General features: G+C 35.7%; 1 protein-coding gene across 4 annotated transcripts in view; it reads right to left on the minus strand.

Annotated features, from left to right (window-relative positions):
• The window catches only part of SWT1 (SWT1 RNA endoribonuclease homolog), a 104250-nt gene that overhangs the window by 69058 nt on the left and 10759 nt on the right, over positions 1-24433 (minus strand). For 3 of the 4 annotated variants that reach the window (XR_006295458.1, XM_043568885.1, XM_043568883.1), the window contains exons 5-10: positions 15471-16209; positions 11151-11210; positions 9787-9916; positions 8730-8831; positions 7945-8133; positions 2158-2251 (exon numbers count right to left, since the gene is read on the minus strand). Coding sequence is in view for 3 of the 4 variants with exons in the window: in XM_043568885.1 (XP_043424820.1) it covers positions 2158-2251; positions 7945-8133; positions 8730-8831; positions 9787-9916; positions 11151-11210; positions 15471-16209 (1314 nt within the window). In the remaining variant the exon portion in view is untranslated. The remainder of the gene's footprint in view (positions 1-2157; positions 2252-7944; positions 8134-8729; positions 8832-9786; positions 9917-11150; positions 11211-15470; positions 16210-24433) is intronic. The other variant, XM_043568884.1, reaches the window with a different exon arrangement.

The following is a 24433-nucleotide window of genomic DNA, read 5'->3' on the forward strand; positions in this document are numbered from 1 at the left end:
ATCAGATACTTAGCTGACTGAGCCACTCAGAAGCCCCAACGGTGGCACTTTTTATTCAGATGGATAGTAGTTTAGAAGGAGAGACCAAGAGTTCATTTCTAGAGATGGCAGGTCCCAAATGTTTACGAGACATCCAAGTAAAGACAGCAAATAAGAATGAATATACTAGTCTAGAATCTAGAAGAAAGAAATGGATAGAGATATGAACTAGGTATTGCTGGCTCATACTCAGGGTTGCAAATGTAAAATAATGTACTTAAAATAAGGTATAGTAGAAGGGTTCTCCTAGCTCTATCATTATCAATATTTTCATCATTACCATTATCTATTTAAGTAAAACAAATTTATCCTCACAGTAAGTAGGTGAGACTTACTCAGTAGGCATGATTACAGCCCTTTAAAGGAAAAAATAAAAATGAAAAAACAGGCTCACCTGGAACATGATAGTGCTAGAATTAAAAGTACAGTCTGACTACAAACTTTTGTTTCACTAAGAATTGTTACCTCTGTTAATCCCAAAACACTGACTGCAGAAATAATGGAGAATTGTTAAAGTCTCACCAATTTAAGTTTCATTCTAAGTTGAACTAAAAAAACAATTACATAACAATCATTCCTCAAATTTAGCTTAGCTCATTTCAAAATGATTAACATATTATCTATTTCAACCTTCCACAAACTCCATGATATATCATACCCTAGATAAAAAATAATTTTAAATATGCTAGACATAAATCTCTAGTATTTCCTCTAATCCTGAAAAGAATAACATCATCTTTGAAGACAGCTAAAATGGGAATTTTTTTTTTACATTTTAAAGAAATTTTAATTCCATTACAGTTAACATGTAATGTTTTATTACTTTAGGTGTATTGAACAGTGAGGGAACAGTTACATATATTTAAAAAAATTTTTAATATTTATTTTTGAAGGAGAGAGAGAGAGAGAGAGAGCATGAGCAGAGAGGGGCAGAGAGAGAGGGAGACACAGAAGCCAAAGCAGACTCCAGGCTCCAAGCTGTCAGCATGGAGCCTGACATGGGGCTCGAACCCATGAGGCATGAGGTCATGACCTGAACCAAAGTGAGACAGTTAACTGACTGAGCCACCCAGGCACCCCGAAAAGTTACATATATTTAAAATGATAACTGACCAAGCCCCCTTACAAGAAAAACCTTAGGTCTATTCATTTCTCTCATCACTGCATTTCATAGTGAATTTAGGCATGATTGTGAAAGAGTAAAAGCTCCATTTTTCAGTGAAAAAAAATTCAGACTAAAACTGCAGTTCAAAATTGCCCTTCTCAGTTCCTTCAGAGCCTTTTTTCATACACAGTGAATACAAATTTGTTTAACATTATGTTAGTTTTACCTTAGAAATAAGTTATGAATAGAGGAAAGAAAGGAGGAGAAAGGGAGGAGGAGGAGGAGGAGGAAGAGGAGGAGGAGGAAATTCCTACTGAGATCATTTTATGATTAGTATCCCCCCTGTATTTTACATGTGAGGTAACTAACTAAGCAACTTGCCCAGGTCACAAAGCTGGTAAGTGGGAGATCTGGCATTCCAGCCCTCACTCTATTAACAGGCACCAGGGGCATAACTGCAACATAAACTGCCTCTTCCCCACAAATTAATTAATTAATTAACCTTTTTGCCTCATGACCACAAATTTGTCAGAATTTTATTTCTGAACTATTTTATTGGAAGATAAAATTGGCTGCCCCCAGCTTTTACAAAAGGTTTCTGAATGTCTTATAAATAAAACCAAAATGAGACTTTATAAGATTCAAATCTCATTCTTCTATAGCTTACACGTTATGAGGATGTGAAATAAAATTGAATATGTTTACTAGCAGATTTAGAAAATGATGTATGTTCTCCATCTTTAGCATGGTGGGTACATTATGACTTTTAAAAATTCTTTGGTATGGGGCGCCTGGATGGCTCAGTCGGTTGAGCATCTGACTTCAGCTCAGGTCATGATCTCATGGGTCCTGAGATGAAGCCCCACCTTGGGTTCTGTGCTCACAGCGTGGAGCCTGCTTGGGATTCTCTCTCTCTCTCTGCCCCTCTTCTGCTCATGCTCTCTCCCTCTCAAAAATAAACATTTTTTTAAGATTAAAAAATTAAAAAAGAGTAAAATGACCATGAAACTCACGTGCACAGAATAACAACAGAAGAAGGGAATAATTCCTGGTACTGAAGACAGCATTTTAATACTCGATCATCATTGTTCTCATCACTCAGCCCATCTGCAAATTTAGCAAAAGCAACAGTCAATAAGCACACCAAAAATCTAAGCAGCCCAGGCCATATTTACAAATCAAAAACATCTAAAGGAAATAAAACTTCTTAAATAAAAAGAGAAAAATACAACACGGCAAAACAATGCCTTAAAAATTCTGGATCTAGAATTCAGGTAGCATATAATCGCATATTTAGTAAAGTATGTAGTTTACTACTAAAATGGAATAGGATATGCCTATTAATAAATGCAAAGTAAAGAAAAGTGGTCAGTGAGTTAAATGCCATACTAGAAACCTAAAGAAAGATATGAATTCCAGTCTCTCAGTTCAGTCACGTACAGATCATAAGTAAGTTAGATGATTACATCATTCTTGAAATTATCTCCACTTAACAAAAAGGTCTGTAAAATAATAAACAACTGTTCTACCAGCAATGCAACCATTTTCATGTGTCTGCTTTTCCTTAATCTCTAAGCAATTAACATTCAGAGATGTATAGGAAAAGGTAATACGGGCCCCAGGCAGAAAACACAAAAAGTAATTTCTACCAAGCGTCAGTGGCTGACAGAGTGTCTGCTGGCATTCTGCAAGCCCTAAAGCATGATGTAAAAGTCTGGGTTTTGAGAAAATAATGTAATGTGTAGAAACAGGACCAAAGACAGTGTTCTTCCTAGGTCCTTATACTGCCTGCCTCAAAACTCCCTACGGTGCTTCTTAAGATTTCAGGGTCACATCCTTTGGCGCCTAGACACAAACACCAATTCAACCCCTTGGCAAGTCTCTTACACACTAAAATTCAATGCATAGTAGACAATGAGCTCCAACTTTGTTCCCAGACTATACCCTTTTTACCTAACCTCAACGTTTAGCCTACATTACTTACTCTTCTAAACGTTCAAATTAGAAAACTCCTTCATTCAAGTAATACATTTTATATAAGGCTGAATTTGTACCCAGGCCCCTGCACTAAGTAACTGGATATACAAACTCCTGAGGAGTTGACAACCTCATAGTGAAATCTAGACCGAACTGAAATGATTGCAGAGCATAAGCCTGAGGGAGATGTGATTCAGTCCTTTTATCAGAGAACCAGTGAGCCAGCAGACATATATTACAGCAGCCTATTTTCCTTCTTTTAGTCCAGAGTAAATACCACAAAAAGGCAAAATGGGCAGCAAAAAACAAAAACAAAACAAAACAAAAAACGTTAGCTTGCAACAACCGAATTCAGCAGATGAAAGGAGGTTAAAGGTTACAGTATACTGCTCTAAAGGTATCAAAGTTCAAGATTATCTGTTCCCTCACTTTTTCTAGAATATGTGGGGCTTGAAAACACACCTAAAATTGCAAGAATATTCATGAAATATTTATTCAACAAATATTTTTGAGCACCTGCTCAGGTGCTGTTCAAAACTGAACAAAACGAAAACTCTGGAAACAGACCAACGTGGGTTTGAATCCCTGATTTCCCACTTGCTAGATATGTAATCTTGGGCAAACTGCTTACTCAGGAAAATGTAATAAAATTAATATGAAGCAGTTGGCCCAATAAATGGCAATAACAAGTGCTTTTTAAGTAATATAAACTTATTACCTAAAATGCAGCTTAAATGGCACAACAGCAATGACCTCTACTCTTAACATCAAAAACCCCACAAAATTATGTATAAATTATGGTTAATATAATTTTTAATATTTAATAGAATTTAAGCTTTTCAACAGCAGGCTTTGTCTATGTCATTCACTGATGCAGCCCAGAACAGTGTCTGTACAGATATTTGGCAAATAAATGAATCAACAAAAAGATCATAAAAGAAAATATAAAAGTGATGGAAAAATGTCAGGTGTGGGAGTGGCAGATTATTTTGCCCTTATTATAAAAGTAAGGATTATAGAAGATCTGGAAAATACAGAAAATATGAAGAATTAAAAATAACTCATAATTCCATCAGCTAAAATATATCCAATATTCATCATCTGTAAGTATACATAATAATCTATATAAATCTAACAAATTTGGGATGATACTTTTTATTCTTTTAAATCCTATCTTGTTATTAACATTTTTGAAATATAGTAATATTCTCTCACATAGCTATAGTATTGTATGTAACTTCTCTAATTGTTAGGCAGTAAGATTGTTTCAAATTTTTTGCTGTATAAATAATGTTGTCATGAATATTATATAAATCACTGTAAGCATCTGATTATCTGTTTACAATACATTTCTAGAAAGAGAATTTTATCTTTAGGCTTCTCGATAACACTGATAAATTGCTCTCCTGAAAAGTTACTAATTCATATTCCCAAAGCACTGAAGCACTGATTAAAATGCAAAAGAAAAGCTTTCTAAACTTAGAAGCAATAAAAAGAAATAAGGAAAGAAAAAGTGAAAGATATAAATTAAAAATGTCTATACATAAGATATTAACAACATTAAAAATGGCAAACAGGAAAATATTTGCAATGAACAAGGAGCAGACTAGTTGTACTTCTTCTTTTGTGAATTATCTATGATTCTTTGTCCATTTTGGAAAAAGGGATTTTTTTTTTGTTTTGGTCAAGCTGTATAAGCTTTCCATTTAACAAGGACACAAGAGAATTACGCCTATTCTAGGCCATAAACCATCAAGTACTTTAATATATGAACTCAACAAATCTTCACAATCATTTTTTGAGCTGGGGGGTATTTTTCCCTACTTCATTTCCTTAGTTTCCTCAACTTTAACTTTCTCCAGGTCAGGTTAATCAGATTTCAAATCCTATTCTCTTCTCACCATACTGAACACTATATAAAATAAACACAATTTTGAAAAGGGTTAAAAAATGCATTGTTATCACACTCAATGATTATATAAAAGGAATATAATACATACAAATGAGCAATTATTAGAGTTGGTTGCAAACGTGCTTAACATTTGTAAAGTGTAATAAAAGATCAACTTGTTCTTCCCTTTTTCCAAACAAGCACTTTAATTTTACTCAATAATCCTGAATTTTTTTATAAGAATATTAGTTCATTAGAATATAAAATGTAATTTTACTATGATAAAAAAGCCTAAAGATATTTCTAATGGATATCATAAAATCATTATCAACAGAATAAACTTATTAAGTACACTGTACTTTATACAAAGAATGTTTTTAATGATCAGTCTGAAGGAAACAGTGATACGGAGAAACACATTAAGTTCTTTATGTGACATAAATACCTGACATAGATAATTACACAAATAACCTAATTTTATATCTACAACCTTATAACTAAAAGTAATTTCAGCAATTTAATAAAACTAAGATAGAATAATACCATTCAAATATTAAAGGGAAATAGGGATTTCAAGGAAGACAACCAGAAATTTAAACAACACAGAAGTTTGAGACCACTACTATAATTTATCCTCCTTAATCATCAAAAACAGCACAGAGTGAATAAGTTAAATTATCAAAAAGCACATGAAAATGGAAAAGTCAAAAGAATCATTCTAAGCATCTATAAATAACAAATGTGGCCAAAATATCTATTCAAAGTGAACTCTAAAATAATTTTCAAAGCAAATCTGTTGAAGAAATAGATATGCTATATAGGATAAGTTCTTAACCTCTCTAGGTCTCAATTTCCTCATCTCTAAAATGGGGCTAATAAGAGTATCTTCTACAAGTACTACATGGTTTGAATGATATCAGCTGTTAAAGCACCTGGAAAAGGGCCTGGAGAATAATGGCCATATAAATGTTGTCTATTATTATCATCCTTATCCATGCTGTTATATAACAAAATATAATTTATATCAACAAACCAAAAAATTTTAAATAAAAGATTAAGAGTAAAAAAAGTTCCCATCTCTTTTTAAGGTTTGGGCTTTCACTGACATGATGGTTTGGATGAGGGGTTACGTTTGTTAATCGTGTGGTTGTTTAAAAATAAAAGGATTGTCGGTTAGCAACATATACCACAGTATTTATGGGTAAAAATGATATGATATGATAAATCTGAGATCTGCTTCAAATTCCTGAAGCAGTTCTTGCAAAATGCTGATAATTACTGAAAATGAGTGATAGGTACATAGGGATTCATATGTTATTCTACCTCTGCATTTGAAATTTTTCATAATGAAAAGTTCAAAAAAAAGACCATCTAAGATGTTTGGTTTAATATGAATGTTCAAACATTTTGGTCTTAACTCTAATAAGTGATATGTGTGGTTTCCCTTTGAAAGCTCTTATAACATACCACATGAAGCTCAAAATACACAAAGATTGTATATGGAATATATATATACTAAGAGCTAATAAACATTTGTAAATGGAATGAATGAGTGAATGAATGGGGGAGACCCTTTCTCTCCAAAGATTGGACTAACAACTCTTAACAGGGCTAATACCATAATTAGATTCATCATAGGATGAATTCTTTCATATCTTATGGTGTATGTGAATATAGCAGAAAACATATATCCACGATATATTTTTTTTTAACATTTATTTATTTTTGAGACAGAGACAGAGCATGAACGGGGGAGGGGCAGAGAGGGGGAGACACAGAATTGGAAGCAGGCTCCAGGCTCTGAGCCATCAGCCCAGAGCCTGACGCGGGGCTCGAACTCACGGACCGCGAGATAGTGACCTGAGCCGAAGTCGGACGCTCAACCAACTGAGCCACCCAGGCGCCCCTACCCACGATATTTAAAATAGAGTGAATGTACATAATATATACATAATTATGAATTAAGAAGAAACAAAGTTTTAAAGAATGTAATAAATTCTCTAAATATATGTATAAACTCTGCAGAGACAACAGTGTTGTTTTACACACAGATTTTTTCCACAAAGTTATATATATAAAACATAAAGAATATACTTAGGTCCTAAGACTAGAGTGATTTAAAAATGACTTAAAAGAAAATCTAGAGACCTTTATTATACAAACACCCCCTTATTACAGATTCTGACAAACCAGAGGAAAACAATGCCTCTCCCTGCATCATACTAACTGCATACAGTGACAGATTCGAAACCTAGATCACTTACTGGCTTCATCACTCAACAATGATATTCACACACACACAAAAAGATCCAAAGTATTGTAATAGAGAAAACTATACATACAGAACTGTACAGTTACTGTGAAATACAGACATAGCCTAAGAAGCAGAAAAATCAAAATCAAAACCTCTGAACCAAACCTAACCAAATATCCCAAACCTGGCCTATCACTACACCTAGCCATTCCATATTCCAATGATTATAAATTATTTTTTAAGATTTTTTTTTGTTGCTGTTGTTTTTATCAGGCATCTGGGTGGCTCAGTTGGTTAAGCATTTGACTTCGGCTCAGGTCATGATCTCATGGTTTGTGAGTTTAAACCCTGCTTCGGGCTCTGCACTGGCGGTGCAGAGCCTGCTTAGGATTCTCTCTTCTCCCTATCTCTCTGCCTCTTCCCTACACCCTCCCTTCTTCTTCTCTCTCAAAATAAATAAATAAATTTTAGAAGAAATAATAAAGATTTTTTTTTTTTTAAGTAATCCTTCCACCGAATCTATGACCCTGAGATCAAAAGTCACTTGCTCCACCGACTGAGCCAACCAGGTACCTAATTATAAATTTTTCTTTTACATTTTGCACCACTTCCCTCCAATCATGAGTCAGCACCCAAATAAACCTTAATTAGAAAACATCCTGAGAGAACCATACTTACAAACTTTTTGAGATGCGAGTTGTATTGACTGACCCCATAGCTTTTTATCTTGATTTTTGAGACTGTCATTGATAAAATGAACTGCAGGTATAGCTTTGTGCTGGGCGTGTTTTAGTAGTTTTCCTGCCTTCATACGATCTAGCTCTTGTACAACCACCCAGGGAATTATTAACACAAGTCTATCAAAGCCTGAAAAATAAAAAAAGATTTCTTAGAAGTCGACAAATGTTTATTTGGTTACTAAATTGAATTGTTTTAGGAGAATTGGAAGTTTTGAAGTAAGGAATTCACAGTCTAAATGAAGAGATAACACGGGCACTTAGGTGGCTCAGTCAGTTAAGTGTCTGACTTCAGCTCAGGTCATGATCTCATGGTTCAGTTTGTGAGTTTGAGCTGTCGGCACAGAGCCCCTTGGGATCCTCTGTCCCCCTCTCTTGCTGCCCCTCCCACGCACTAGCTCTCTCTCTCAAAAATAAACATGAAAAAAATTTTTTTAATGAAGAGATAACACATAAAAAATGGAAATTAAAAACAGATACAAGAATCAAATAATTGTACAAAAATAAATACTATTGGAGATCAAAGAAGAGTAAGTTTAGATTGTTAGGTTAACCTCTCAAGGCTCTTTTTTTAATTTATGCTGATTATTAACATACATATATTAATATATATACTTCATAGCATATCCAGGTGGAAACGTGTTTGTGAAAAAAAAATACCCCACATCATTGTTGATATAAAATATCAACTCAAGTAAGAAAATCAGAATCACGTTTTATAAGTACCTGGGATTTCTGTGGTCTTCAAAATTCTAACAAATTTGAGATGATTCATCAGAATATTTGTGTCAATAACAATTAGAAGCTTTTTATCTGAAGCACTTTTTGCTAGAGAAAAAGAGTAAAGTTAGGATTTCATGGCACTTGATAAAAGACTTGTATAATAACTAAAATTTGGTATCATAGAACTTTGATGGTATTCTTAAGACAAGGCAATCCTTTAGACAACAAAAACAAAACTGTTTAATCCTTAAAGGGACAGTAATCAATGTTTAATTATCTACTAGTAAAACATCATGAATTGTTTCTGAGTGGACTTTAAATCATGAACTAATTTGCCCTGGCAGTTAACTATGCTCCCAAGCCCCGTTCTGCATCACTAGCAGCTGTGCACTTATAATTTATAAGCTTATTTTAATATACGGTGAGTGAAATGTAGTTGAAAAGAAAAACACGTGAAAGTGAAAGAAAACAGATAACACCAGCATTGTTATTTCACAGGGCCATTGTGAGGATCAGACAAATTAATGCACAGGAAAACACTTAGCAAACTGGTAAGTGCAATGTGACTGTGATGTAGCAATACTATTTTTATAAACACAACTCAAACCAGTATGCTAATAGATTTTGGATAATATCTATCATTATCTTCTCCCAGTGGTAAAATTGATCAAAACTTTACTACATAAATAAAAAAACCATGAGTATAATACCTTTGAGCAATTTGCATTATTTCTGATCAGTGCTTTACATAAGCTGACATTGTCAAAAGTTAGGATTAAGACCAAGACTAAAAGACAACTCTGATCATTGATAGCACAATAATAGATAACTGTGATTACTGATGCTTGGCAAAAATATGGCCAACTGCCCAATAATGTGATGATAAACAAATATTTGACCAGATTCCTATAGCTAGAAGAAATATATCATACTTCCTTATTTCAAATGAGCACACCTTAACATCTTTCATCTAAATATTATAAAAATTGAATGTTCGCATATTAGGTTCCTAAGAAAGTACAGGAGATCATAAACATCATCATCTACATATAGGATATACCAGGAGAGGAATGTACATCATCGTCCACCAGGTCAATCTCCATGCTCGTTAACTCCCCGGAAGATAAAACCACAGGTAAATCCACACTTTTCCCCACACGTACAGCATGGAGCTCTTCCACTATCTGCATCTAAATAGCAAAAGACCCACAGTAAAATATTTTGAATTATCTCCTCTGCAGATTAAAAAGGCTGGAAAGCTATTAATTCTAACTAATTCACCGAAGATGAAATGGTTTGTGGGAAAAAAATTACAAAAATACGGGGGCCGCAAGATGAAAGAATACAGATTTATAAACAAAATGCAGGGTTTTAAAACTAGCTCTTCTCTTACTACTTCTGTAACCTTAGGCAAGCAAAGTATTTAACTTGGGTCTCCATTTGTTCACCTATGAAATAGGAATGTTAAATATCTATTTCCTGGTAGTAGTTTTGTGAGGACTGAAATAATGTGAAGTTCCCTGCACAAAACCTACTCCCTAGTAGCCCTTCAAAATAAGTTCATCCTCATCCCATGTTTTCACTTCAACGTACTCTGGGAGCCAAATATGTTTACATCTGGATGATGAACCTCTTCTTGCGATTTCTAAGACTGTTTATGCAACATCAAAAACTGAAATCTAGACTTTAAGACCCTTCTCACTTCAGGGAAGTAACTCCCTGATATATTTTGATGTGAAGGACTGTAAATATAATCTATTTTTAGAGAAAGGGTGAGAAATCTTTCTTCTCTCAAGGAGCACCGACCCACAAGACAGAAAAATACAACTGACCATCACAAATAAGAAGTAATCAATATGGTTGTAAAGTCTTCTTCAAATAGGAAACTGCAACAAAGTGTTCCACGAATTTAATTTTAATATAGGACCAAGAAACATAAAATTCTATGCAATAATTTCATGAGAGTCAATCAGGAGATTCCAGCTGGGAAATGAAGCCAACAGGCTAAAAAAAAAAAAAAAATGCAGGCACTCTCATTTTCAATAATATTTTCATCTTATTGCTGATTAGAAAAATGAAGCCAACAAGTTAATATCACACTGCAGTTTGGCAAGCCTAGGTATAAGCATGCAAATGTGTGATAACATTAAATGAGAATTCATATAACTTGTGGACACAGGCTCCATGCTCTTTATTCAAACCAGTTTAGAGCTTATTAAAAACAAAGACATAAAGGTGATCAAGTAAATTAAGTATTTTTCCAGCTAGTTTTTCATGACTTCACAAACTTACATATTAGGTAGAGATATCACTGTTATTTTCATATTATCAAGGTTTTCATAGCCATTTTTTTAATCTATAAATATAGGAACTGTTTGACTTAATTTCATTAAAATATTCAAAGTAAATAAGTATATCAGTAACCTCTTGATCTGTATCTTGAATACTTTCAAGGGACACTGAAGAACATGGAGCTTCAAAACTCTGAAATGAAAAGTAATTTCATTAGTTAAAGATGAAGTATATACCTAGGGTAGGGTTTGTAACGTTGGCACTATTTACATGTGGCATCAGATAATTCTTTGTTTTAGGGGTTATTATGTGCATTATGCTGTTTAACAGTATCCCTTGCCTCTACCCACTAGATACCAGCAGCACCTCTCCCTCCCAATCTTGACAATCAAATATGTCTCTATCTCCTTAACAGCCAAATGCCCCCCCTAAGAGGCAAATTGTCCCTAGATAGAAACTTCCCCTAAAATAAAAAAGCCTCATTCTGTTAAGTCAGTGAAACAAGGGGCACCTGGGTGGCTCAGTCAGTTGAGTGTCTGACTTCAGCTCAGGTCATCACCTTGTAGTCTTGAGTTCGAGCCCCACATCGGGCTCTGTGCTGACAGCTCAGAGCCTGGAGCCTGCTTTGGATTCTGTGTCTCCCTCTCTCTCTGCCCCTCCCCCACTCACACTCTGTCTCTGTCTCTCAAAAATAAATAAATGTTAAAAAAAATTTTTTTTAGAAGAAAGGTTAAGTCAATGAAACAAGATAGAAATTGTTTAACGCTTACTCCTTCACCTAAAAATACTTGTATTATAAGAGTAGAACTACATGCCACCCTGAGAAACAGAAAGAACCATGACCAAGGTAAACAAGCTGGCCTTCAATGGTGGGAAATTTTCACCCAGGAGTAGCTGACCCACTTGTAAGAGTGACATGACAGGGGCGTCTGGCTGGCTCAGTCGGTGGAGTATGTGCCTCTTAATCTCGGCGTTGTGGATTTAAGCCTCACATTGGGTGTAAAGATTACTTAACATCTTAAAAAAATAAAAATAAAAGTAACATGACAAAACAAAGGGAACCTAAAGATTATGATATGGCTGAAGGAGAAAAGCTGAAAAATGCATAGTTGTCTCATACATGGGTAGAGCACCAGAGGTCTGTGTTTTAATTTTTGTCTTTCAATAGAAGTAAAAAATCTCTCCAATTTTCCACTGGCACTTTTGCTAAGCAGATGAGATTTACCTGACCCTATGTACAGGTAATAGGGAATTCAGCAAAAGCCACTGCTAAATTAAATCATCTTCTAAGAATTCTGCAAAATAGCACCAAATTCACATGTATTTTACAGGCAGCTATATATGGTATAAATTACATATTCCCTTTAGACAAGTATATCATAGGTTGCTTTACTGGGAATTCAGCTTTCATCCTAAATTCCCAACGCCAGTCTTCACATGCTATACCACCATATACATCACACACATAGGCTCATTATAGCTTTACTGTGTCATGACTCTGGATTTTACAATCTCTTCTCCAATTGACTTTAAATCTCACCAGATCCTTAAGGTTCTCTTCCATTAGGAAGTGCCAAACAAGCCAGAGAATATTATCAGAATTTCCTACAACTCCTGATATTTAAAGTCCTATTGTTCATTTACATAGGTCACTACTACCCTTCACTCTCTTTGACCACAGGCCACTTCCAGTGACTTTAATAAATTTTCTATCACTTCTCCAAACCAAAAAGTTCAGGTCAATTGTTCCTGAAGACTTCTCCCTATTAAAAAAAGAAAGTCTCAGTGGGCATTTGTTTGCCTCCTCCTACCACACTTTATTAAATAAATGAACTGGGATACAGCCTTCCCTGGGGATGACAAAAAGGAGTATCACTAATGAGAGTAACAATGGCTTTATCTACTGGAGTGATTCTAAACTGAAAACCAGATTATACTGCTTCCCTGGTTATATTTCAGTGGCTCTCTACACCATCTAAGGCACACAAGATAAAACAGAACAAATCTTTCCCATGGGATACAAAGAAGTCCATTGCCTGACCTTGGCTTCCTCTCCCACTCCCTCTCCTATATGCAGATTTTCTACACATCTCAACTCTAGTCATACTGAACAACTTCAGTCCCCATGTATGCTCTGCCATGGGACAATCTCATGACTTGCTACCATTACCATGCTGGCCCTCCACCCTGGGAGAACTTTTATTCTTGCTCTACACACCCTTCACACCAAGCTCAAGAATCTCCACTCTGTCAGCCCTTCCTTAACTCACCCCCAAATTTATACTAACACCAGCCCAATTCTTAGGGCTCTAATGTTTATTTCACTGTATTGCAACTGTATTTGTCTACTAATCTGCCTCCTTGGGAAATTCTTGAGGGTAAAGATCATCTTATTCATCTCTAAATCCCTAGAAACTAGAAGTGTACCTGATACATAATAGGCAGCTTTAATTAATGTTTGATAAACTGTTGAATTGCTACCTCATAGACCTGTAGGAGGAGGATGCTATTTATAAAAGTGGCCTATAAAAAAATAAAAATAAAAGTGGGCTATGAACTATAAATCTCTGGACCATTAGTTTTCAATGGTGAGGGGAGGGTGCAAATGAAGGGGTCTCTATCAAAGGGCTATAAAATATAAGAAACAAAAGAAGGTATTTTCTCTTTGGAAAGCATAACGGGATTACTAAATAACAGGATTACCAAATCCAGAAGATAATAATTATTTCCTTGTGAAGTACACTCATTATTTTAGGAAGATAATTATCTATTAAAGAATTTGTGAGAAAAACAACAAACATAATGTTAGGAAGATTAACTACTGTCAATAATATGCTAAGGAGAATATACTAAGATAAGAACAATATTTATTTGCTGCTCCTGTGTTTAAAGGACTTTAAGTCAGATTAGATTGCTATCAAAGGAACAGTTTATAAGGAGTTTTAATGCCAAGAACCGGAAAGTAATCATGCAAAAACTGCTTCTCCTACAACTTAATTAATATTCATGCTAAGTACCTCTTTTGATTTATGTGGTAATTCTATCTAGAGACAAAAAGGTGTACTGCGGGGCTTTCTCGTACTGTTCCTTACATGCACAGTACAGGGGGAACATCAAGCAATGACACCAAAGTGTTCACTGAACATCTTGCAACTTCAAATTCCTTTCTCACATTTTCTCTAGAGAACTGGTTGTAACCCAAGAAAACTGGAGCTTTCTTTTAAGAAAGCAATAAAAAGAACAAACTCAACTGTTTTCTTCTTTGGACTCTTTCAGTTTCACTGAACGAAAAGTACTCTCTCCAGTTCTTCCAGCCTCCCTAGTTATAATCCCTCTGTGTCTCCTAGGAAGTATCTTATAGTCTTCGTTCCTAAAAGCAGGTAGGCTCAACTACCCCTGTTTATAAGCAGTCTCTAAACATCAGGCTGTCGGAAGTTGTGAAATTCCAAAGTTCTTAAGTTCTCTTAAAGGTAAATAATTCTAGGGGTGTCTGGGTGGCTCAGTCAGTTTAGTGTCCGACTTCAGCTCAGGTCTGAATCTCACGGCTCCTGAGTTCAGGCCTAGCATCGGGCTCTGTGCTGACACCTCAGAGTCTGGAGCCTGCTTCAGAGTCTGGCTCTCCCTCTCTCCCTGCCCCTCCCTTGCCCCTCAAAAATAAACATTAAAAAAAGTTATAAAGATAAATAATTTTATTTGCCACAGGAACGAGGCTAGAGAGATTAGCTTCTCCAACTAGTCCACACGTGTTGATTTATTGCATAATTTAGAGGCAAAAGAGATGTGCCAAACTTTCCAGGCTGGATCTCTGTATACTAGTTCCGTTTGCTTGGAACATCCCTGCTTCTCCCATCCCACCCTACCTGGCTTCACCTGAATAACTCCTTTTCATTCTTTAGCTCTCAGTTTAAATGTGACCCTGTCCAGCAAACCTTTCTTAAGTAACCCCTCTACAGTGTACAAGGCCATTATTCCCTGGCTCTGTATTCCCATGTTAAGTGATAAGTACTTATTAGACTTAAGATGATTGCTTGTGTGTCTCCTCACATGAAGGAGTCTCTGAAAACAGAGACTGTGATTGCGGGGCCTGGTAGTGGCACTCCAAAACAACTCGTTAAAGGAATAGCTCTTCAGAAGAGTAACCTGGATGTTCCATAGTAACCAGGGTTAGAGAAGAGCCTAAGAGACGGTCACAGTGCTTTTTTGAAAGGACTCTCTGTAAGTGCTGCTTTCTACCTTTTCACAATTACCTTCTATTACCAAGTATCCTTGATACTTACTGGGATTATCTTCCTAAGGAGGTTGGAATTAAAAAGGTAAAATAAAGGAACCAACAAATATCTTTCTAAGGTAAATCTGCTCTCTGTGATCACTATTAATAATAGAAAAAACTCAAACCTGACTGTTATTAAAATTCTTTGCTACAACCGACATTCTCATTTTGCACCACCTTACCTGGATTGGGTTTTCACCAGAACCTGAATCATTACTTTCTTGATGCTCATGATGATATTTTCCTTTCCACTCATGTACAGCCTGTTTATACGTGGATTCTGAAAATAAACGTTCACTTTTGTGCCTAGTCAAATTTAATGAAGCTTGGGAACCTTTCAGTCTTTCTTTCTTCTCCTGCTTAGTCTTTGAATTGTTAGACTCTAAATTGAAGACATTCTCTTCTACAAGCTTCTGGAGAGTATCACGGGATTTTATTGGGATTTTGAAACTGATCTTCCTTCTTCTAGATTCAAGGGATTCCTTGATTATCTTCTCGGAATTACAATCCTGAGAAAAATGGATTCTCTTGCGTTTCCCCAAAACACATTTTTCAGAACTGTCTCTAAATTTCCTGTACCTTTCTTTCTTGAGTTCTTTCAACTTCTCCCCCTGAGTGAGTAAATGAGGCCATTGTTTTTCACTTGCTTGGCCTTCTGTTTTTGGTTTCACATCTTTGGCAATCTTAGGAGCGCAAAAGTTTTTAATTCCATGGTCAGCCTTGCTCCTAACATTTGTCAATTTAATATCTTTAAAATTGTCATATTTAGTTAAATCTTTTTTAGTCCCATGTGAAGAAGGGTTCTGTGAGACAATTTGATTAGCATCGGAATATGATGCTTCCTGGAGTTTAACAGGCCCTTGAGGGGATAAAGAACTGATTTTTGGTCTCCTTCCTGGAGTGTCGGTTTCTACATTCAATCTGTAAAGCAGCACAGAAACCTAAGTTACATTACAGTTACACATGACTGTATGTAATGTTGCACTGTATCATTTTAGTTAGGGAAATGACAGAACTGGCTTGACACAAACGTCATAAAAAATACATGACTACACTAAGAATGAAATGTAAAGAATTACTCTACAAATGGTGTTGGAATAACTGGTTTGCTATTTGGAAAAAAATCAAATTTATAGCTTCATATAATATCAGGCAATATGAATTCCTTACAGATTAAACACTTAAGTGCAAAATAATTACCATAATTGCTACACTTCATATTAATCCCTTAAAAGCCATATGGGAAAAAAGGGAGTATTTATCCGATTTCTTAATAGAGAACTTCCTAAACTTCACAGCGGTGAGAAAAATTGCAAAGGGAAATAATAAACATAAATGACTATTTACAAGGCGACTGGCTGGCTCAGTTGGAAGAGCATACAACTCTTGATCTTGGGGTGGTGAGTTCGAGCCCCATGCTGGGTGTAGAGCTTACTTAAATAAAACTTTTTAAAAAAATGACTATTTACTTTAAAACTTTAGCATACTGGAGCACCTGAGTGGCTCATTCGGTTAAGCAGCCAACTTGGCTCAGGTCATGATCTCATGGTTTGTGAGTTCGAGACCTGTGTCAGGCTCTGTGCTGACAGATCAGAGCCTGGATCCTGCTTCAGATTCTATGCCTCCCTCTCTCTCTGCCCCTGCCCCACTCATGCTCTGTCTCTCTCTCAAAAATAAACATTAAAAAAATTATTTTTAATTAAAAAAAACCCTCTAGCATATTGAAAGATAATAAAAATTTTAAAACTGGGAAATGGTATTTGTTATATATGTGACACTTATCAACCTTAGTAAATAAAAAGCACATCAAAAAGTACTGACTCTAGAATAGGACATAAGCAGAAAATTACTGGTGAGAAAAAGGGAATGGCTAACGGACATTTGAGAAAAAAAGTTTAACTTCCCTACTAATCATAGACATGCTAATGATAATGACATACCATTGTCTTCTACCAAATTAGCAAAGATTTTAAAATAGCATTAAGTCTGGCAATGGGTTGAAAAATGGACTCTCTCATGGTAGAAATGCAAAATGATGTAACAGTTCCACAAAGGAATTTTTGACAATATAATTAAGAATTCTAAAAATGTTCATATTCTTTGACTTACTAGTAATTCTCATTTTAGAAATCTATACCAAGGTGAAAAAAATTAAAAATGGACTAAAAACTTTTTTAAAATCCAGGATTATTTATAATAGCAAAAGTAAGGTAGTAAATACTAAAATTTTAGAAATGACTAAGAAATACGCTATTACATTATGGCCATTTCAAATGATACTTATGAAAGTTTTCAATGATCTAACAAAACATATTGATATAACATACTGATATTATCATTCAGCAAAACATATTGATATAAACATATTGATATACCATGTTGATATAACATTCAGCAAAAATCAAGCAGGGCACAAATCTGTATATATAATGTGGTCTCAACAATTTAAATAAGCATAATAAAAAGTCTTGAAAGAAATGTACTAAAATATTAAAAGTAGCAATAGCTAGAGGTGATATTTTCCTGCTTAATAAAAGTAGTATTACTTTGTAGTCAAAAAGAAAGGTGAAAAAAAATCAATGAAATACAATCTGTTAATTCATATCAATAAATCCTTGAGTCCATTCGAATTGCCTGTCACTGTGCTAGGCACTGGAGAGGCAGTGGAGAATACATCCACTGAGTCCTTACTCCCAATTAGCTTATAGCCTGGCAGGGGAAAAAGAAATAGTAAATAGGTGACTTCTCAAATAATTCATTACAAAAGAGCAAACTATAAACATCTCGGAGTTTTTAATAGGAGTTTCACCTAGGTCTTCATCTGATTTTATCTTCTATCTCCTCCTACAAAAAGACTACACATCATTATTTATCTGTTAGTAAATAATGATAAAATTTAAATTTTAATTTTAATAGGACTTTGTTTGGCATCTACTGGTATACCCAGTTTAAGATGCTGGCTGTATTAAAGAAAAATCAGGAAAACAACAAACAGAACATAACTCAAGAATTTTAATGGGACCCTGTAGTTCTCTGAGCATTTTCACATTCCTTATTTGTTCTTCATAACACTGTACTGCATCTTTTGCAGCAATCTAGGCACTATGGTCTACATGGTCATAATTAATGAAAACTGAATACAATAACTTTTAAAAGGCCAACAAAATTAAATCTTAAAAATCATCTCTTATCAACTAGTTTTGCAAAATGCTATATACTGTGATAATGTGGTTTTATACTTGCAACCCCAAAATACTAAAGTTCCGAGCTCTTTTTAGATATAAGTTAGACATGGAGCAAATACTCTTCATTTTTTTAAAGTACTTATTTTTTTATGACTGACTTAGTGTAAAATCAATTTTCAGCTGAAGTTGAAACACCATTCTTGATGAACTCTTGTGATATAAGAGTAAATGTGAAATTCTGTCAAAACTATTATTACACTTGTGTTATGTAAAAGTTTAGTAGCCATTTTAAATTTGACATCCTACAGAAACAATTTCTCAACACTAGCAGCTGTTAGACTGCTCTGTTGGTGATCATGATGTACCTTCAGGATATTGAATTGTATACTTACTTTCAACTTAGCTCAATTGAAGAATAAATTACTTTTTGGCTAATTCTGCCAATAATGGGCACTGCTGGTGGCAATACTGCCCTCTATCTAATAGTAACTGAGGTACAACTTCTCACCTCTTCAACTCCTGGACTTAAAAAGATTTGGTCAATAGTGATGATGCAACTTACCGGAGAAATCCCACAAACTGACAGTGCACTGTTCACAAAAATGCTTTCTGAAACTTTCAAAAGCAAACTTAAGATTGTTACCCTTGCTAATGTTTTCATTGCTGATACATCCATGTATACATCAACCATGGATTGAGAATTGTGGTAATGGAATGATGTTAAGTGGCTTTCAGGATGACAAAATTCTCTGTTTTTTCATCTGTACCTCAGCTTTCACTGAGGTCCCACCAATTTGGGGACCTTCCCTATAGGTGAATAGGGAGATTTTTACAGAAGATGCCATATATCATAAAGAAATACTTAGAATCTTGAGGCAAATAAGTTTGTTCACTTTTCCAATAAATAAATAACAGCAAATAAACCACTTTCTTTGCAGACAACCAATGGTTGTTAGAAGTTCTGCACTATTGATACTAATGTTTCCAAAGCACAGCTTTCTTTTGTCCAAATTTTCAATATATAATAGCTTCTATCCCATATTGTTTAAACACATGATGAGACAGTTCTAAAATACCTACTGTGACATATAGTTTGTCTCTGACAAAAGAAAATTTCACATAAGTTACATCTAGAGTACTTATTAATATATTAAAGTGAATATTCAGATATTAACAATAAATCCAATATGCCACATATTACTGATGTTGTTACTCTCAGTAGATACAATGATAACCCACACAACATCATTGATCACACATGGATTCAGGAATGCAGAAATGTTGCGGTAGGCATTCAATTATTCAGCATTGCAAGAGCTAAAAACAAATAGCATATATTTTTTTTAACATTTACTCATTTTTGAGAGAGAGCATGTGCACCTATGGGAGACGGGCAGAGAGAGGAGACAGAGGCTCTGAAGCAGATTCTGCACTGACAGCAGAGAGCACCACAAACAGAGGGCTTGAACTCACGAACCACAAGATCATGACCTGACCTGAAATCAGATGCTCAACCGACTGAGTGACCCAGGCGTCCCCAAATTTTGAATAAATACTAAAGCCAAGGTGAACTTCATTGCATCCTTGGAATACTTTGGATCTCACTCTCAAAATAATTCAACAATATTGCTTCTTCTTCCCCCTAAAGACAATGTGGACAAGGCTAAGGGGGTAGTATGTAACTTAGGAGTCTATTCATGCTCTTGTAACATAGGTGTAAAATCAAGAGCTACAAAATGTGCCCTTAATGAGGCAAAAAGTAACTAGTGAAAAATCAAGCAGTGTTTTAGAATTAAAAAAAAAAAAAAAAGAATACTCTATGATAAAAGACATTAAAAATCCAGTTCAAAAAGTTTAGAAGGTGAGGGAGGAGCCAAGATGGTGGAACAGCATGGAAGTTTTTTGTGTGTCTCACGTCCAGGAAATACAGCCAGACCAACAATAAACCATCCTGCATACCTAGAAAACTGATCTGAGGATTAACACAACAATCTTCACAAGCTGAACCACAGAATTCAGCAGGAATTCACCCCAAAAGAAAGAGTAGGAAGAAATGACACCCAGGGACTTAACCAACACAGATACAAGTAAGATGTCTGAACCAGAATTTAGAATCACGATAATAAGATTACTAGCTGGAGTCGAAAACAGATTAGAATCCCTTTCTGCAGAGATAAAAGAAGTAAAAGCTAGTCAGGATGAAATAAAAAATGCTATAACTGAGCTACAATCTTGAATGGATGCTACAGTAGCAAGGATGGGTGAAGCAGGACAGAGAATCAGTGATCTAGAGGACAAACTTATGGAGAATAATGAAGCAGAAAAAAAGAGGGAGAGTAAGGCGAAAAGCATGGTTTAAGAATTAGAGAAATCAGGGACTCATTAAAAAGGAACAACATCAGAATCATAGGGGTCGCAGAAGAGGAAGAGACAGAAATATGGGTAGAAAGGTTATGTGAGCAAGCCATAGCAGAAAACTTTCCTAACCTGGGGAAAGACACAGACATCAAAATCTAGGAAGTACAGAGGACTCCCATTAAATTCAACAAAAACCAACCAACCATCAACAAGGCATATCAGAGTCAAATTCACAAAATACTCAGGCAAGGAGAGAATCATGAAAGCAGCAAGGGGAAGAAAGTCCTTAACCTACAAGGGAAGACAGATCAGGTTTGCAGCAGACCTATCCACAGAAACTTGGCAGGCAAGAAAGGAGTGGCAGAATATATTCAATGTGCTGAATCAGAAAAATATGCAGCCAAGAATTCTTTATCCAGCAAAGCTGTCATTCAAAACAGATGGAGAGATAAAAAGTTTCCCAGACACACAAAAATTAAGAGTTTGTGACCACTAAACCAGCCCTGCAAGAAATTTTAAGGGGCACTCTCTGAGGGGAGAAAAGATGAAAAAACAAACAAACAAATAAATAAATAAAGACCAAAAGCAACAAAGACTAGAAAGGACCAGAGAACACCACTAGAAACTCCAACTCTACAAGCAACATAATGGCAATAAATTCTTATCTTTCAGTACTCACTCTAAACATCAATGGACTAAACACTCCAATCAAAAGACACAGGATAACAGAATGGATAAGATAACAAGATCCATCTATATGCTGTTTACAAGAGACCCACTTTAGACCTAAAGACACCTTCAGATTGAAAATAAGGGGATGGAGAAGCATCTAACATGCTAATGGTCCACAAAACAAAGCCAGAGTAGCCATACTTCTATCAGACAACCTAGACTTTAAAATAAAGACTGTATCAAGAGATGAAGAAGGGCATTATATCATAATTAAGGGGTCTATCCACCAAGACTTCACAATTGTAAACATTTATGTGCCAAATGTGAGGGCACCCAAATATATAAATCAATTAATCACAAACATAAACTCATTGACAGTAATACCATAACAAGTAGGGGACTTCAACACCCTACTCACAGCAATGGACAGATCATCTCATCAAAAAATCAACAAGGAGGGGCGCCTGGGTGGCTCAGTCGGTTAAGTGGCCGACTTCGGCTCAGGTCACGATCTCGCGGTCCGTGAGTTCGAGCCCCGCGTCGGGCTCTGTGCTGACAGCTCAGAGCCTGGAGCCTGTTTCAGATTCTGTGTCTCCCTCTCTCTGCCCTCCCCCGGTCATGCTTTGTCTCTCTCTGTCTCAAAAATAAATAAACGTTAAAAAAAAAATTTTTTTTTAAATCAACAAGGAAACAATGGCTTTGAATGACACACAGGACCAGGTGGACTTAACAGATATATTCAGAACATTTCATCCTAAAGCAGTGGAATATACATTCTTCTCCATTGCACATGGAATGTTCTCCAGACCACATACTGGGACACAAATCAGCCCTCAACAAGTACAAAAAGATCGAGATCATACCGGGCATATTTTCAGCCCACAATGCTCTGAAACTCGAAATCAACCACAAGAAAAAATGCGGAAAGGTAACAAATACTCGGAGACTAAAGAACATCCTGCTAAAGAATGAATGGGCTAACCAAGAAGTTAAAGAGGAAATCAAAAAGTTCATGGAAGCCAATGAAAATGATAATACCACAACCCAAAATCTCTGGGATGCAGGAAAGGCGTTCATAAGAGGAAAGTATATAGCAATCCAGGCCTTCCTAAAGAAGGAAGAAAGATCTCAGATACACAACCTAACCTTACGCCTTAAAGAGCTGGAAAAAGAACAGCAAATAAAACCAAAACCAGCAAAAGACAGGAAGTAATAAAGATTAGAGCAGAAATTAATGTTTTCAAACCAAAAAAACAGAACAGATCAATGAAACCAGAAGCTGGTTCTTTGAAAGAATTAACAAAATGGGGCGCCTGGGTGGCGCAGTCGGTTGGGCGTCCGACTTCGGCCAGGTCACGATCTCGCGGTCCGGGAGTTCGAGCCCCGCGTCGGGCTCTGGGCTGATGGCTCAGAGCCTGGAGCCTGTTTCCGATTCTGTGTCTCCCTCTCTCTCTGCCCCTCCCCCGTTCATGCTCTGTCTCTCTCTGTCCCAAAAATAAATAAATGTTGAAAAAAAAAAAATTAAAAAAAAAAAAAAAAAACAAAATTGATAAACCACTAGCCACTTTGATCAAAAAGAAAAAGGAAAGGACCCAAATAAATAAAATCAAGAATGAAAAAGGAGAGATCACAACCAACACAACAGAAATAAAAACAATAATAAGAGAATATTATGAGCAATTATATGCCAATGAAATGGGCAATCTGGAAGAAATGGACAAATTCCTAGAAACATATACACTAAAAACTGAAAAAGGAAGAAATAGAAAGTTTGAACAGACCCATAACCAGCAAGGAAATTGAATTAGTAATCAAAAATCTCCCCAAAAACCAGAGTCCAGGGCTAGATGGATTTCCAGGGGAATTCTACCAAACATTTAAGGAAGAGTTAATACCTATTCTCTTGAAGCTGTTCCAAAAAATAGAAATGGAAGGAAAACTTCTAAACTCTTTCTATGAAGCCAGCATTACCTTGATTCCAAAACCAGACAGAGACCTCACTAAAAAGGAGAACTATACAGCAATTTCCATGATGAACATGGATGCAAAAATCCTCAACAAGATATTAGCCAACTGGATCCAACAATACATTAAAAAAATTATTCACCACGACCAAGTGGAATTTATACCTGGGATGCAGGGCTGGTTCAATATCTGCAAAACAATCAATGTGATTCATCACATCAATAAAAGAAAGGACAAGAACCATATGATCCTCTCAATAGATGCAGAGAAAACATTTGACAAAACACAGCATCCTTTCTTGATAAAAACCCTCAAGAAAGTAGGGCTAGAACATACCTCAAGATCATAAAAGCCATATATGAAAGACTCAATGCTAATATCATCCTCAATGGGGAAAAACTGAGGGCTTTCCCCTTAAGGTCAGGAACAAGATAGGGATGTCCACTCTTGCCACTGTTATTCAACATAGTATTGGAAGTCAGCCTCTGCAATCAGACAACACAAAGAAATAAAAGGCATCCAAATCAGCCAGGAGGAGGTCAAACTTTCACTCTTTGCAGACGACGTGATACGCTACATGGAAAACCCAAAAGATTCCACCAAAAAACTGCTAGAACTGATTCATGAATTCAGCAAAGTTGAAGGATATAAAATCAATGCACAGAAATCAGTTGCATTCCTATACACGAACAATGAAGCAACAGAAAGAGAAATCAAGGAATCGATCCCATTTACAATTGCACCAAAAACCATAAAATACCAAGGAATAAATCTAGGCAAAGAGGTGAAAAATCTATACACTGAAAACTATAGAAAGCTTATGAAAGAAATTGAAGAAGACACAAAGAAATGGAAAAATATTCCATGCTCCTGGATAGGAAGAACAAATATTGTTAAAATGTCAATACTACCCAAAGCAATCTACATATTCAATGCAATCCCTATCAAAGTAACACCAGCATTCT

Source organism: Prionailurus bengalensis, chromosome E4, assembly GCF_016509475.1.
Source record: "Prionailurus bengalensis isolate Pbe53 chromosome E4, Fcat_Pben_1.1_paternal_pri, whole genome shotgun sequence".
Lineage (NCBI taxonomy): Eukaryota > Metazoa > Chordata > Mammalia > Carnivora > Felidae > Prionailurus > Prionailurus bengalensis.